A 13,470-nucleotide genomic window follows, 5' to 3' on the forward strand; every position below is an offset into this window, starting at 1 on the left:
CCCAACTACCAAGCCAGAATGCATTTGGATGATGTCGTACCCAAACTGTGCACCTGTCTGTCACACCTGGGAGTGGAATTCTCCCTGGGACTCGTAAAAAACAATTGCTTGCAGTCTCTGTCTTGGGATCACTTAAATGTATTTTCACTGCACGCACTCTTTTTTTGTCTGCTACGAGAAGCCTTGATAGAACTGATGTCAAATCGGTGTAAATAGGCAGGGCTCCGTTTCCATCCTCACGTTTTGTAAATCATTGTATCAAGTGACTAACGGTCCCATCTACTAATCTCAAATTGTAAATAAAAAAGGGTGTGCTGACAAATTAATAGAAATAGAAAAGGGTGTGCTGACAAATTAATAGAAATAGAAAAGGGTGTGCTGACAAATTAAGAGGGCGAGCCAAGCCAAGGGCGTGGATTGGCTGTAAGAGTCCGTTCATGAGCCAAGCCATGAAACCGTCTAGCATGTATATAGTGCAAAAAACAAAATGTAAAATGTTGATACAGTCTCTTCAAAATAAAAAAAGTGTATTTCTTGAACATGCGGAAGTGTTTCACCTGTGTATATCAGATTATATCACTGCACAGACAGACATTTATTAAAAGTGATAGTTTTTAACCATGAATATAGAAACATTAATGGCTCACTCCCCTACCCACGACAATGCCATTAGTGAACCAAGAGGCGAGTCAGTAGTCATGTAAACCCTGAATGTGGCCTAGATTCTTATTATAGATGGAGCAACATTATAGTCTATTATATCAGACATAAGAGGTGCTTATAGGGTACACATCCTGAACTCAAGTATTTAACAGTGCTCTCATATGTGATAATAAAGAAGAAGGAAGATGTGTGAAATAAAATAATTGTCTAGTACTACCCAATTTTGGGAAGCAGGCAAGCTTGTATTGATTCCAGGTTATACGGTTTCACATTTGGAAATGTAGCCACCAGATGTATATATCTGTCTCTCTCACTTCTTTTGCATCAAAGGCCACTGTTTTGTCTTTTATTGTGTTAGAAAGCCTGACACAGATTAACAAACTGGACTCTGGACCCCAGGCCCAACTACAAAGCCAAGAATGAATTTATTTGGGGGGAGGGGGAGTCGCACATCAAACATCACACCCCTTGAAGCTATGTGCCTGCTGGTAGCATATTATTATGCAATTTTATATTGCAGGATCTGTACGAGTACACATGGGATCTTTTGTTAAAAGGTTCTCGACATGATGGCACACCATGGGAAATGATGCTACTAAAAAAATAAGTTTAGACCGTTTGGACCCGATTCAGAACATCCTCTGTAATGTGGCATTATGAACATTACTTGAAGCCACTCTGTCATATCGAGAAAATATCCAAAGAAATAGGGGAATACCAATGTGTCTACTGGTGACTTCCGAAATGGCTGTTCTTACTCTAATAAACTACTATTTGCATAAGAAGCCAGGTACGCTATTGGGAATTGAAGGCTATACAGTGACACCTCCCAGCCATTTATTGAAATGTCTCTAACGGATTAACAAATATTTTTCCACTTCTATTGGGAGTTTCTGAATGTCCACTTACTTTACTTTCTCAGTTTTGTTTCTTCAATGTGTTTGTGGAAATATCACACAAGGAGGGACCCACTTTAAGTTTGCTTGTTATTTTAATATTTTTTTCACTTATGAAAGCTGACGAAGAACACTCATCTTATGTGCTCAGTATAATTTTCATGCAGATCTCTAATCCTGCGTAACTCTCTCCTTCAGGAATGACTGGAGATCCACACTGCACCACCCGGAGTTGAGAGTAAGCTTCAGGGGCCGTATTACACAACATGCCCCTGGTGCCCAACGGGTGTTTGCGCCTGCTTTGCTCGCCCCCGGGGCCCTTTGGTATTACAGAAGGGACGCTCAGACACTTGTGCGGCCCCTTCTGTAATACCGATAGCGCAGGCGCCAGGGCTTTAAGTGGGCCGGGTCGTGGCGGTACTCAGCACCGGCAGTTCTAAAAGCAGGTGCTGAGACAGGTCCCTATTGGGCTCTCCATTTTTGCACTCATGGTGAAAAACAAGTCTTAACTCCTCAGCAGTAGCACCCTTCCCTGTTTTTGATGTAACTTCAAACAGACTCCGTATAGTTCCTTCACAGTCTCATCATTTAAAAACTGAAGCATTGTCAATGTTTTTACACTGAAGCCATAGTTGTTGCTTATTTATCTTAGGCATTTAACCCCTCGATGCTTGTGACGGAACCGTTCCGTCATCAGTCACGGCTGAGCTGTGCTGATGACGGAACGGTTCCGTCACTACCGCACCCTGTTCTGGAATGTCCAGCACAGGGGCGGAATCGGCGCCGCACGGAAGCGGTTAACAACCATTGACAAAGCCATATATATTTGCAATGACAGCAGCAGCAAAATACCAGTCGGGCGGGACACTATGCTAAAGACAGATTTTTAGCTTAGATGTTTTTAAGCCACACCCTTAATTACATCACCACCCCCCTTGGAAAGACCCCCCAGTTGTTTCATTCCACTTAAAGCCGCGGCTGGCGCTCATACAGCGCCAGCTCTATCTTCAAGGGGCATGCCCTCATTTGCTTGGGACCATTGAATCAATGGGGTTAACCCAATTAGTCACAGGACCTGGGTAGCAATTTGTATGTCGAAAATGGTCCTGGATATAACTCACGACACAATAGATGTACACCCTGCAATTATTTTAAGCAAGTTCAATCTTTGGCAAAGTCAATTTGCACCTTAGGAGATGTATAACTTACAACCAGCAATATTAAATGCATTAAACCCAACATATAAATTTCAAAACAAAATTGTTATATATCACAAATTTATTTACATACTAAAAAAATGTTGACGATCCAGAACAACTGTTGATAACAGAAAATAAGTAATAGATTCAGAGAAAGGGGGTGCTCAAGTGAATTGAAAAGAAACAATTAAAAAGATAGATGCAGAATAGGTTAATACAATCAAAAAGCGAAATTTGCCATTTAGAACACAGAAAGCCTACCCATACATTATTATATACATAATTTACAATGGGAATAGGGAGTTGGGTGTAGGCTGGGGTGGGAAACCTTGCACCCTGTGGCGGGTGACCCATGGTGCCTGCCACACTTTACATGGTTTTACATGGGGGGGGGTACCTCAACGGGAGGTCTCAGCACAGAGGAGAGCCTGCTAGGGGCCCCCCCAAAGTCAGTTTCCGACAGCCTTTTCATGTCGGACAGATCGTGCCGGAAAGGCTGTCGAAATCCAACATCATAATCAGTCAGTCGGAAATGCTGTCTATTGAGGCCCTGCCTACACCCAACTCCCTATTCCCATTGTAAATTATGTATATAATAATGTATGGGTAGGCTTTCTGTGTTCTAAATGGCAAATTTCGCTTTTTGATTGTATTAACCTATTCTGCATCTATCTTTTTAATTGTTTCTTTTCAATTCACTTGAGCACCCCCTTTCTCTGAATCTATTACTTATTTTCTGTTATCAACAGTTGTTCTGGATCGTCAAAAATTTTTTAGTATGTAAATAAATTTGTGATATATAACAATTTTGTTTTGAAATTTATATGTTGGGTTTATTGCATTTAATATTGCTGGTTGTAAGTTATACATCTCCTAAGGTGCAAATTGACTTTGCCAAAGATTGAACTTGCTTAAAATAATTGCAGGGTGTACATCTATTGTGTCGTGAGTTATATCCAGGACCATTTTCGACATACTCATTTGCTTGGGGGCATGCCTTATGTAAATGAGGGAATCTCTTTGCCTCTGTGCCCGCGCCGTATTACAGATGCAGGTGCAGAGGCAAAGAAACCCTCAGGCGGCGCACTGACAGTGTGCCATTTAAAAGGTCCGGTAAAATGGGTCCTATGGAACCCTCAGACATCCCCTTTCAGGTGGCTGCACTCACTGACTGCACCCGCCTGGAAGGGGATCTCTAAACCCCTTTAAAAGTACAGGCGTGTTGTTGCCTGCACTGGGAAAACATGGAGCGGCTGCATCACATGAGTGCACTGCCCTCAATGCAGTGCAAGGTTGCGGCCACCCTGGGGGCAGTACAGTCATTATAATACGGTGCATTTCCCTTCATAGCATTAGGCGCACCTTTAAAAGGTGCGCCGAGCTCAATGAAGGGAAACACACCACATCTATAATGCGGCCTTAGATCTTTATGGATCTTTATGGATGGACTAATCAGAGCATGCCGTAAGCCCAGACAGACTTGGGGAAATGAAGAGAAAGTTTCTCTAAGCAATCACAGTCCCTGGATCTCTAGCAAGAACCTAGGACTCTGTGAACAAAAGAGAGATACTAAGAAATGTTCATACTGTGACTTTAAAAGGAAAGGGAGTACAAGATGTAGGGCTGAAGAGATGAGGCATGAGCCCAGAGTCACGACGTTGTGCAAAGGAAATGACTAGTGTGAGCACTTTGCAAATAGTGGTGGATTTACTTGCAGGAAAATTGAGTACTTTCCTACAGAGTTGTTGCTTCTGAAAGTTTTGCAGTGCTGGGACAGTAAGCCTTTACTAGTGTATTCATTTTGAGGCACAGCTTACTCCAGGTGGCATCATGTCACAAGGACATCACACACACGAATTCAAGCAGCACAAAAGCAATGAATAGTGCCTAACAGAACAAGAATATATGTACCCTCTATCAAAAGAGAACTATTGGATATAAATTGATGCTGAACTGGGAAAGCATTGCACAGTTCAGAACAGGCTCTAGCCCTACCGCAAGCTCTTACCTGGTCTAAGGGCTCTCGTCAGGATATATGAAACAAGAGGCCAATAAGAACCTTGTTTTGAGCAATTGGAAAAGCAAGTGTAGGCTGCATGAATGATGGTGGGTTCAAGGAATGGTTCTTTGACCTTCTACAGAAAATGTGTTTTATGAATCTAGAAGGGTTATGATTAAATTTGACAGTACTTGGAACTATGGCATGATGATATATCCGCAAATCTGGGTAAGTCATCATTAAGGGCCTCATTACGATGTCGGTCGGAAATGTTCCGAATGGCATTCGAATTTTCCTAACTCATGTCAGAACCCATGTTTTCTGACCGACTCGGAAACATTTCCGACCAACTGATTACGATAGAAGGAAACCATTCGGTCGTTCTGACTCAGTTCCGACCGGCATTTTGAAACTCTGAGTCAGTCGGAGCTGATTCGTACAGCTCAATAGACAGCATTTCCGACTGACTGATTATGATGTTGGATTTCGACAGCCTTTCCGGCACGATCTGTCCGACATGAAAAGGCTGTCGGAAACTGACTTTGGGGGGCCCCTAGCAGGCTCTCCTCTGTGCTGAGACCTCCCGTTGGGGTACCCCCCCCCCATGTAAAACCATGTAAAGTGTGGCAGGCACCATGGGTCACCCGCCACAGGGTGCAAGGTTTCCCACAACCACCCCTTTTTTTAATGGGAGCCTGTGTTGTCGGTCGGAACACAGTCTCCCATTGAAGTCAATGGGAGACTTTACGAACGGTGTTCGGAATCATCATAATCGTTCGGTCGGAACCTCCGACCGCGAGTCGGTCAGAACCGAATCCAACAAGGAGTTGGGAGGTTCAGTTTCCAACCGACATCGTAAAGAGGCCCTAAGTTGTTACCTGTTCTCCTTACTCCAGTTTAAATTTTTCTTTTTCCACTATAATCCTGTCTAACCATTTATACTGTTTTGGGGTCTCTGAACTGATGTTACTCTGCCTGGTGTTGTTTGCATGTTTTCCTATGCATTCTCTATTTCATTGTTAATGTTGTCGGAAGTGTGCATGACAGTGTCTTCGAATATTGTTCAAATTTGGTAAACAAATATGTTTAATGTTTAAACTTATATGGTTTAAAATCTTTTACAGTGACTTATGCTCTCCTTACAATGAAGCACACGGATTTTGAGATGAAACTCTATAACGTCCCAATAAAAATTAAAGACAGAGGGACTCCTCCTTTGGAAGGAAAGGTCTATGTTCGAGGTACTGTACAGTTTTCAGGATATTATCATCATCTGCATCATCATCATTAACATAACATAAACAATGTCCAGTCTAGTTCGGTATGCTTTGTAAACTCTATGTTTAGTTCCATAACGGCATGAAACGTTGGTGTAGGTGCGCTGATTAATAAACAAAATTTAAGGTAACCCATAATTACTTTGAAAACTGAAGAAATGCTTTATTTTCGTGTTTGCTAATGCGAGTTCTAGCTTTGTATTGAGAAGCCTTGACACACCACAGGTCCCTGACAGTGAGGGCCATAGTAAGGCTTCCATGTGCCCTATGGAGGCAAATAGCAGCCATTGAGGAGCAGAGCCCTCCCACTCCACGGGCCCCTTTGCAATTATTGGGATAGTGTGGCTCCTGCTAACACCAAGGATGGAGACATATTTCTGAACACAGCACCATGCACTTCTCTGATACACTCTTTCGGCTTCAGCAGTCGCCAAATGTTCTAATGAACAGTTTTTATTGGCAATAGTTAACAGCATCATCCCCCTCCTCAGCACCTCAAAGTGCCCCGAGGTGTCTCCCCAAATCAGTCTCCCTCTAGCTCACGCAGTTGACACCTCTCGTTTGCTGGGTAGCTATATATAGTGCTAAAGGTGCAGTGGCACCATGGTTGAGAGTTGACCGGAGCCTACTTCGACTTTATTACTAGCACACCACAAGGTGGGAGGCCATTTTCTGTGCTTGCATTAGGGCCTGTGACACCTTGGCTACGCCACTGCCCCCCTCTCCTCATTTTCTAGCCTCAGAACTCTACCACCTCCTCTCCCATAGCTCAGTTCAAGCTGTGGTTCTGCGCTGTATTGGTGGAAGGTTGGAGGATGTGTTGCCGCTACAAGGAAATCACCCTCCATGGCAGTGCCGAATGTGTAAACGAATGAGTGTAGGTGCCCAGAGTTTTCCTCAGGATCCCGCCACCAGTGGTACCTATTGCACAGACAACCGGATGCCAAGAATATCTAGAGTTTGCTGCACTTCCTCTCCTTTCATCCACCACCTCCCACGCCCTGCCCCTCCATCTTTCTCTAACAAGGTCCTTTTCCATCCCTACGCTCTCGATTTGTAGCTGTGTTTCCATCTTTCTCTTCCACCTCTTTGCCTCTTCACTGCCTTTCTCTCCCTTGTCAGTGTCATCTTCTGATGATGCAAAATAGAAATGGTTCCCAAAACTGAGTGCTGGTGGGCCCCACCTGCCTCCCCTAGCTCAAATTAAGCACTGCTCCAAGTCCTGAGGATACTGACTTGCCCATCACAACTGAAGCATACAATCTGCCACTCACACTCACCCACGTTAAGGGTAAGCTGCAGAAACGAGCATCCAGCCTCTGGGCTAACTAACCTAGTCTGCGGTAACAACAACGTATTAATGCATGAGGTACTGTAGGTGTAATAGGTCTGCGTTTGTCGTTTTCTGCAGTGAATGTGTGCAGCTGCACCAAAGCCAAGCAGTGCTTGAGAGAAGAGTCTACAGGCTCCAACTTCCCAACGGTGGGAATGGCCGTCGGCATCCTGGTCGGAGTCCTGGCGTTCATTGGTAGGTATCCATGCCCATCGAAGACTCTGCTTTCCAACATTAGACATGGATGAGCCAGAATCCCCACCCAGCCTCTTCGTATGCCATTGTCTGCATTACATGCTACAAATGTAGAAGGGGAACAACGTTTACTACGCAACTTTTACAACGCTGTGCCTTTACGACGCAACTTTTACAACGCAAGTCGTTACAACGACTTGCGTTGGGGGTGCTCCAGGATAGGGAATAGTTTAATTTACTATCCAACTCCTTCCCTACGATCCACGGGGACTGGAGTTGGAATAGTAAATTAAACTATTCACTATCCAGCGCCCCCCAACGCAAGTCGTTGTAACGACTTGCGTCGTAAAGGCATGCGTTGTAAATGCATGCGTAGTAACGACATACATCCAATGTAGAAATACTACATTCATCAGTACATGTTTCATAGCAAATACTACTGGTCTTTCTAAGGTAGGTGGAATTCTGAAGTCAATGGACTGTTCCTTCTTCCATAGTAAATGAACGTAGGTACAGATTCAAGAAGGCCCTGGTTACAAGTGCACCAACGCTGTCCAACCCCTGTGAAAACCCTTTCAAGCAGGGTCAGAAATATAAGTAATGCAAATTATACTTTACCCTGTAATTACTGGTTGCCATATAGATTCCATACCCTGTGAAATTTCAGCAAGTCGAACCTGCAGGTATTTATTTGACGATGCATATTTTGTGGTACTAATCGCAGAAATGTGCATGTTACTCTGCATTATTGAGGAAATACCTGTAATTAAGTTTATTGACGTCGCTCGATCAATTCCAGCACCTGAGGTGATTTTATTGAGTGCGATAGGTGTCACATCTCCTGTGGGTCTGTCGTAACGAGGGGTTAATTTGTGCAGTTTTTATGAAATAAAAAAGTCTGTGGGACAAGGCACAGTGTGAGCCATCAGAATGTTTAAACTCACTTTCTGTCTTTAAAAAGTAGTGGAGTAAAAGACAACAACGAGCATGCCCACTCACTCGACCCCCCCCCCTCCTTCTTTCTCTCCTCTCTCTTTCCTCTCCCAGTGGAGGGAGAACGAACTCACGAATGGACTGTTCATAGACAAGACCGCCATCACTGTACGCACATCTGTATATATATATTTTTGTACGGCCTTCTTTTGTATGCCAATAAAAAAAAATTCTAAATCAAAAAAAAAAAGTAGTGGAGCTGTAGAGTAACCTCGGCTGCCAAGATTGGGTTCAAACACTTCTTAAATTATTGTGCGCACAAGCTGGAGGGATCTTTTAATTTGTGCACAAGTACGAATCCTGGTAAATGTACCCCATATTTCAGACCTAGGTGCTTAATGGGTATCTGCTTTTATCTATGCTAGGGGAGGAAACACTGCTAGAATGAGGTGTATATGGAAAGAACAGAGGGCCTCATTATAGAGCCCGGGGGTGTTCTGCCACCCACCAGGGCACCAAAGGGAGCCCTGCCCTTTCAGGCAGATGGGGAATGCTCTGCTTTTCGAGGATCCCAGAGAGTGATGGCACTGATGCCTTCCTGAGTGGGCACCATTTTTGATGCACCCGCTGAGCAAATTTCTTTTGATTTCTGAGAGCAAACTCCTACAATGGGAGTTTGTTTCCAGAAAATAAGAAAAAACAACAGATGGAGTTTTCACCCTGAACACCGGAGCCTTTGTGCGTTTTCTCTCATCAGGAGTGGCATACTTTGAAGGGCACTAGGCATAACTCATGATGGTAACTCCACCTTAAATAAGGTTGTGGGACACCACATGTATTTGCAACTTTCTGAAAAAATGATTTTGAAAGACCATTGACTAAGTCCACTGAGGTCTCAACTGCCCTGTTTTTCAGCAGCAGGCTTCCACCTAAAACTGTGCAAGTCTTACCCTTCCACTACATGGGAAAACAGCCCCTTAATGAAGGTCACCCCAAAACTCATTGGGATACAAGGGTGCATGTATGATTCGATGCCAAATTTAATAATTTTTAATAAATGGATTGCTGGAAAAACAAGAACAAGAATACAACCTAATGAATAAATACGTTGGAATCGAACAAGCATGTAAAATATGATTGTAGAGTAAAACCTACACAAAGCCGAGCAGCAGAAGGCACAGGGCAACTTGGACTTACGCCACGGATCAAATAACAGCCAGGACTGGCATGAGGTGTGGCACAGGCATTAGCCAGCCGGCAGTCAGGCCAGCAGTCTGCACTGTGGCAGAGCTTCAGGGGCACAGGATAGTGGCGCTCGCATAGGGCCGGGGTGGGGGAGGGACAGGGTGGGCGGCAGTGGTGTAACGATAATTGAGGGGGGCCCCCCTGCCAGGTACGTGGCGGGCCCCTCTTCAGACTCTATTAGGAGCTCTCAGGCCGAAGGGCAGCGCTGAGGGGGCCCCCTTGAGTTTGAGGGCCCCCCGCGCTGCGGGGATGCGTGGGCCTGTGCTACGCCCCTGGTGGGCGGTAGTAAACTCGGACATACGACGGAACGGAGGAAAGTAATTATTACGTTCCTCCGTTCTGTCGTATGTCCGAGTTTACTACACCCCGCACCTCCCCTCCTCACCACCTCGCAGCACGCCCTATGCGAGCCGCCACTGGCACAGGAAGGAGGTGTTGGAAGAGATGAATGGTTGAATGAGCTTATAAAGCACAGCAGCTTCATACGGGCATTCTGTTGTGGGAGGGGGCAGAAACTGCTGGGAGAATGAAGTAAGTAAGGAAAGGTTTTCTAGAGCACCTAAACACCTAAGTGTCATGGCGCTAGCGGAACCTCAAAACAACTTTATGTGAAACAAAGAGCGTATTTACAAGAGGAGACAAAGAGCCACGCCCTTAATGACTTCCTGAAGAGGGTAAGACTAGCTTGAGATCTTAAGGATAGAGGCAGAGAGTTCCAAAGTTTTCTGGCTAAGAATGAGAAACTCCTGGCACCCCAGCTGGCCTTCTTTATTTTTGGGATGAACACAAATTTAGAAGAGGAAGAGTGTATTATAGTTCTGAATAAAGAGGTAGTCGAGGCGCGCAAAAAAAGGTCTACAAGATCTTGCCTGAAATGAGGGTGTGCTGAGGAAACATAAAGGGTAGGGACACTTCAGTTGCCTGAAGCAGGCCCGAGCTGCAGGAACCAGGGGCGTAACACAGGCCCCTGCAGCCCCCGTGGTGTGGGGGGGGGGCCCTCACCCTCCAGGGGGCCCCGTCAGCACCGCACTTCTGCTGGGGAGCTCTAGCTTGAGTCCGGAGGGGGCCCCTTCACGTACCCTGCAGGGGGGCCCCCTCAAGGTTCGTTACGCCACTGACAGGAACCTGGGTTGTGATGACTTATGACTCTAAAGTAAAGGAATGCTGCGTATTCCAGAATGGAGTGGATGGTACACAGAGGGTGGAGATGCTGCATTTGGGAATCCTAATGGGCCAGTATTGAGGACTGCAGGACACCGGTAGAAAGTGTGCTGCCACAGCCTTGAGGGATAGGGCTGCTGTAGGACCATGATCCTAGAAACCAGTGGATAAGCTGCAATACAATGAGTGAAAAACAATATTCAATAGGGAGAGCTTAGCAAGTCCAGTGTTTTTACTGAAAGTTCACTTAATCACATATCAATCCAGATCATTCAAACATGCGAATTCTTCCCATAGATTCTATCTAACCAGTATTCATGATATGATATTCCAAAAAAGATTTTCTTTATTCTTCACAACATCAAACTGCAGCCCAGCCTATGCGTAAAAACATTGGACTTCATAAGCACTCTCTTTTGTATATTGTTTTTCAGTTTGGCTTACGGTTTCGGAGCAGTAGGACAATTAGCAGGTTGAGTGCTATTGCATACATTTTAAGAATACAAAACACCTGTGCGGTCTCTTAGAGCCAATTCCGTTCGTTTTTGGAGTTACTCGTAATACAATGAGTGTTGTGGGAGCAGATATAGAGGAAGTGACGCCAGAGCCTGAAGAGAGGAAGCAATACAGGAGTCTGAAAGGTGGGCGGGAATGCTGCAAGTGTGTTACTGTAAGTGAGATTCAGATGCTGGCAAGGCGTTGCAGTTATAATTCAGGCAGTATAATAAAGTACCACTTTATTCCTGTGCCTGAAGATATATCTCTCAGCAGCAAAAACCACAAGGACATCCTTCTTCCACCACAGAAAGCAATGAATGTCACCCCTGGTTCCATACATGGAACCCTTACCAACAAGTCCACAACACAAGGGTATTTAAAGACTGCTGGTAGTGGAGGTTGCACCTAGGGGAGGCCTCCTTATGCTCCATTACAGCTCAGTTAGTAGGACTAATTCTACAGCACGTTCTGCAACTGTCGGGGCAGTTTTTCTGCTTCAGCTACATAGATTATACCAATGAAAGGCATTTTTTTCTACTGATGCATCATGAAAAAGTTTGTCATAAAGTGTCACTCAAAGTGTCACACAAAAGCGATGCGAGCGTCACGCTTAAGCACGTGGCAAGCACACAAAGGTCACAATGATGCAGACTTTAAACGTGTTACCTGTGCCTGTGCTAGAATTTGATGTTTGCTACTCAGGGCCCAGAAGGCCCTGCGGTGCTGGGAATCCCCATAATTCTAGAAGGGCCCCTCCAAATCATCAGTGGGACCCCAGTCAGCCCCCGAATAATGACTATCTGTGAGATACGGTTGACTCAGGCTTCCCTCATCACATGCTGCAGGGAAGCCATCATTATGCATAATGCCGCTGTTGCCACCCTCTACAAAGTGACATTGTTTCATGAAGCTCCTTCCTATTAACAGGACACATATAGGAAAACAGATGTAATGGAGTGGATAGATTTGGAGTTGTGGTCCATTTTCAATAAAAAAACAAATGATGCAGAATTGAATTGAAATACTGTATCTTTGCAGATGGTGTCCCTTCGGTCTAAGTCCCTGAGACTTCACTACCTAGACTAATGGAATTCGGGGCCAGATTTCTAAAGTCTATTTAACGTTGAAAATAGCAGTTAGAAATCGCTTCCAGCAGTAACAATGGAAGGCATCTCATTGCCTCTGGCGAATGCATTTTGCCTGCTAGCATTCCCACCTGCACTAAAAACGCCCATATTTTGGACAACAGTTTGGCATCGCCGCTACCTGACACCCTCCCAAACCTTTCCTTGAGTAAGCGGCAGCCCTGATACTGAGATACAGTTCTCTTTAGTTTAGGGAACTCTATGATCATGACTTTTCCACATAGGAAGAGTTTCAACTTCAATGTAAGTTACTGTTACTTTAACAGTGACCAGCTGCACAAGAACCTAGTGCATCCTTTACTCTGTTTAATAAGACCTTGCTTTCATTAGTACCAGCCCTAACTGGGGATCACTGGCTACCTGCAAATTAAAGATTTAGGAGCTTAATAATCCCGGATCAGGAAGTGACATCTTCCATGGGGCGCCATTACACGGAATAGAAACAAAAGACATTGGTGCTGTCCTAGGATGCTTGCCGGGCCTCCACCAGATAACAACAGAACAGGTGAAGTTCTCAGATGGTGTTAACATCGTCTGCTCTGCAGTCTGATTTCCTATAATTAGGAAGTGTTTTAATACAAATTACATGCAGATCATAACGTATATAGCCGCCACTCAGTTTATTAGAGTAGTTCCAGTGGACAGAGCTATCCATTTCCATGTGAAAAATTGCCACAGTAGAGCTTAACGAATTTTTATCCACACAGCGCTTGACTTCAATTCTTTTTACATGTTTTCGAACTATTAAACTATGTGCATTCATTCCATCTCGGCTCTGTTCATTAAGTATAACATAACACTTCTGATGCCCTACAATTCAGACATAAGTATCTACAATTCAGACACTCATTTGGTCCGTTTAGAAATACACTTTAGATATAACTACTAGTTTCCGGCATTAAAAAAAGGAAAGGTTATTAATTTAG

The 13,470-nt window shown here is 44.5% G+C and overlaps 1 protein-coding gene across 1 annotated transcript in view; it reads left to right on the forward strand.

The window, feature by feature from the left end:
• CDH17 (cadherin 17) overlaps positions 1–13,470 on the forward strand; it is a 408,277-nt gene that overhangs the window by 392,538 nt on the left and 2,269 nt on the right. The window contains exons 16-17 of the mRNA XM_078687034.1: positions 5,882–5,998; positions 7,446–7,562. Of these exons, the coding sequence (XP_078543160.1) occupies positions 5,882–5,998; positions 7,446–7,562 (234 nt within the window). The remainder of the gene's footprint in view (positions 1–5,881; positions 5,999–7,445; positions 7,563–13,470) is intronic.

Source organism: Lissotriton helveticus, chromosome 4_1 (assembly GCF_964261635.1).
Source record: "Lissotriton helveticus chromosome 4_1, aLisHel1.1, whole genome shotgun sequence".
NCBI classification, from domain to species: domain Eukaryota; kingdom Metazoa; phylum Chordata; class Amphibia; order Caudata; family Salamandridae; genus Lissotriton; species Lissotriton helveticus.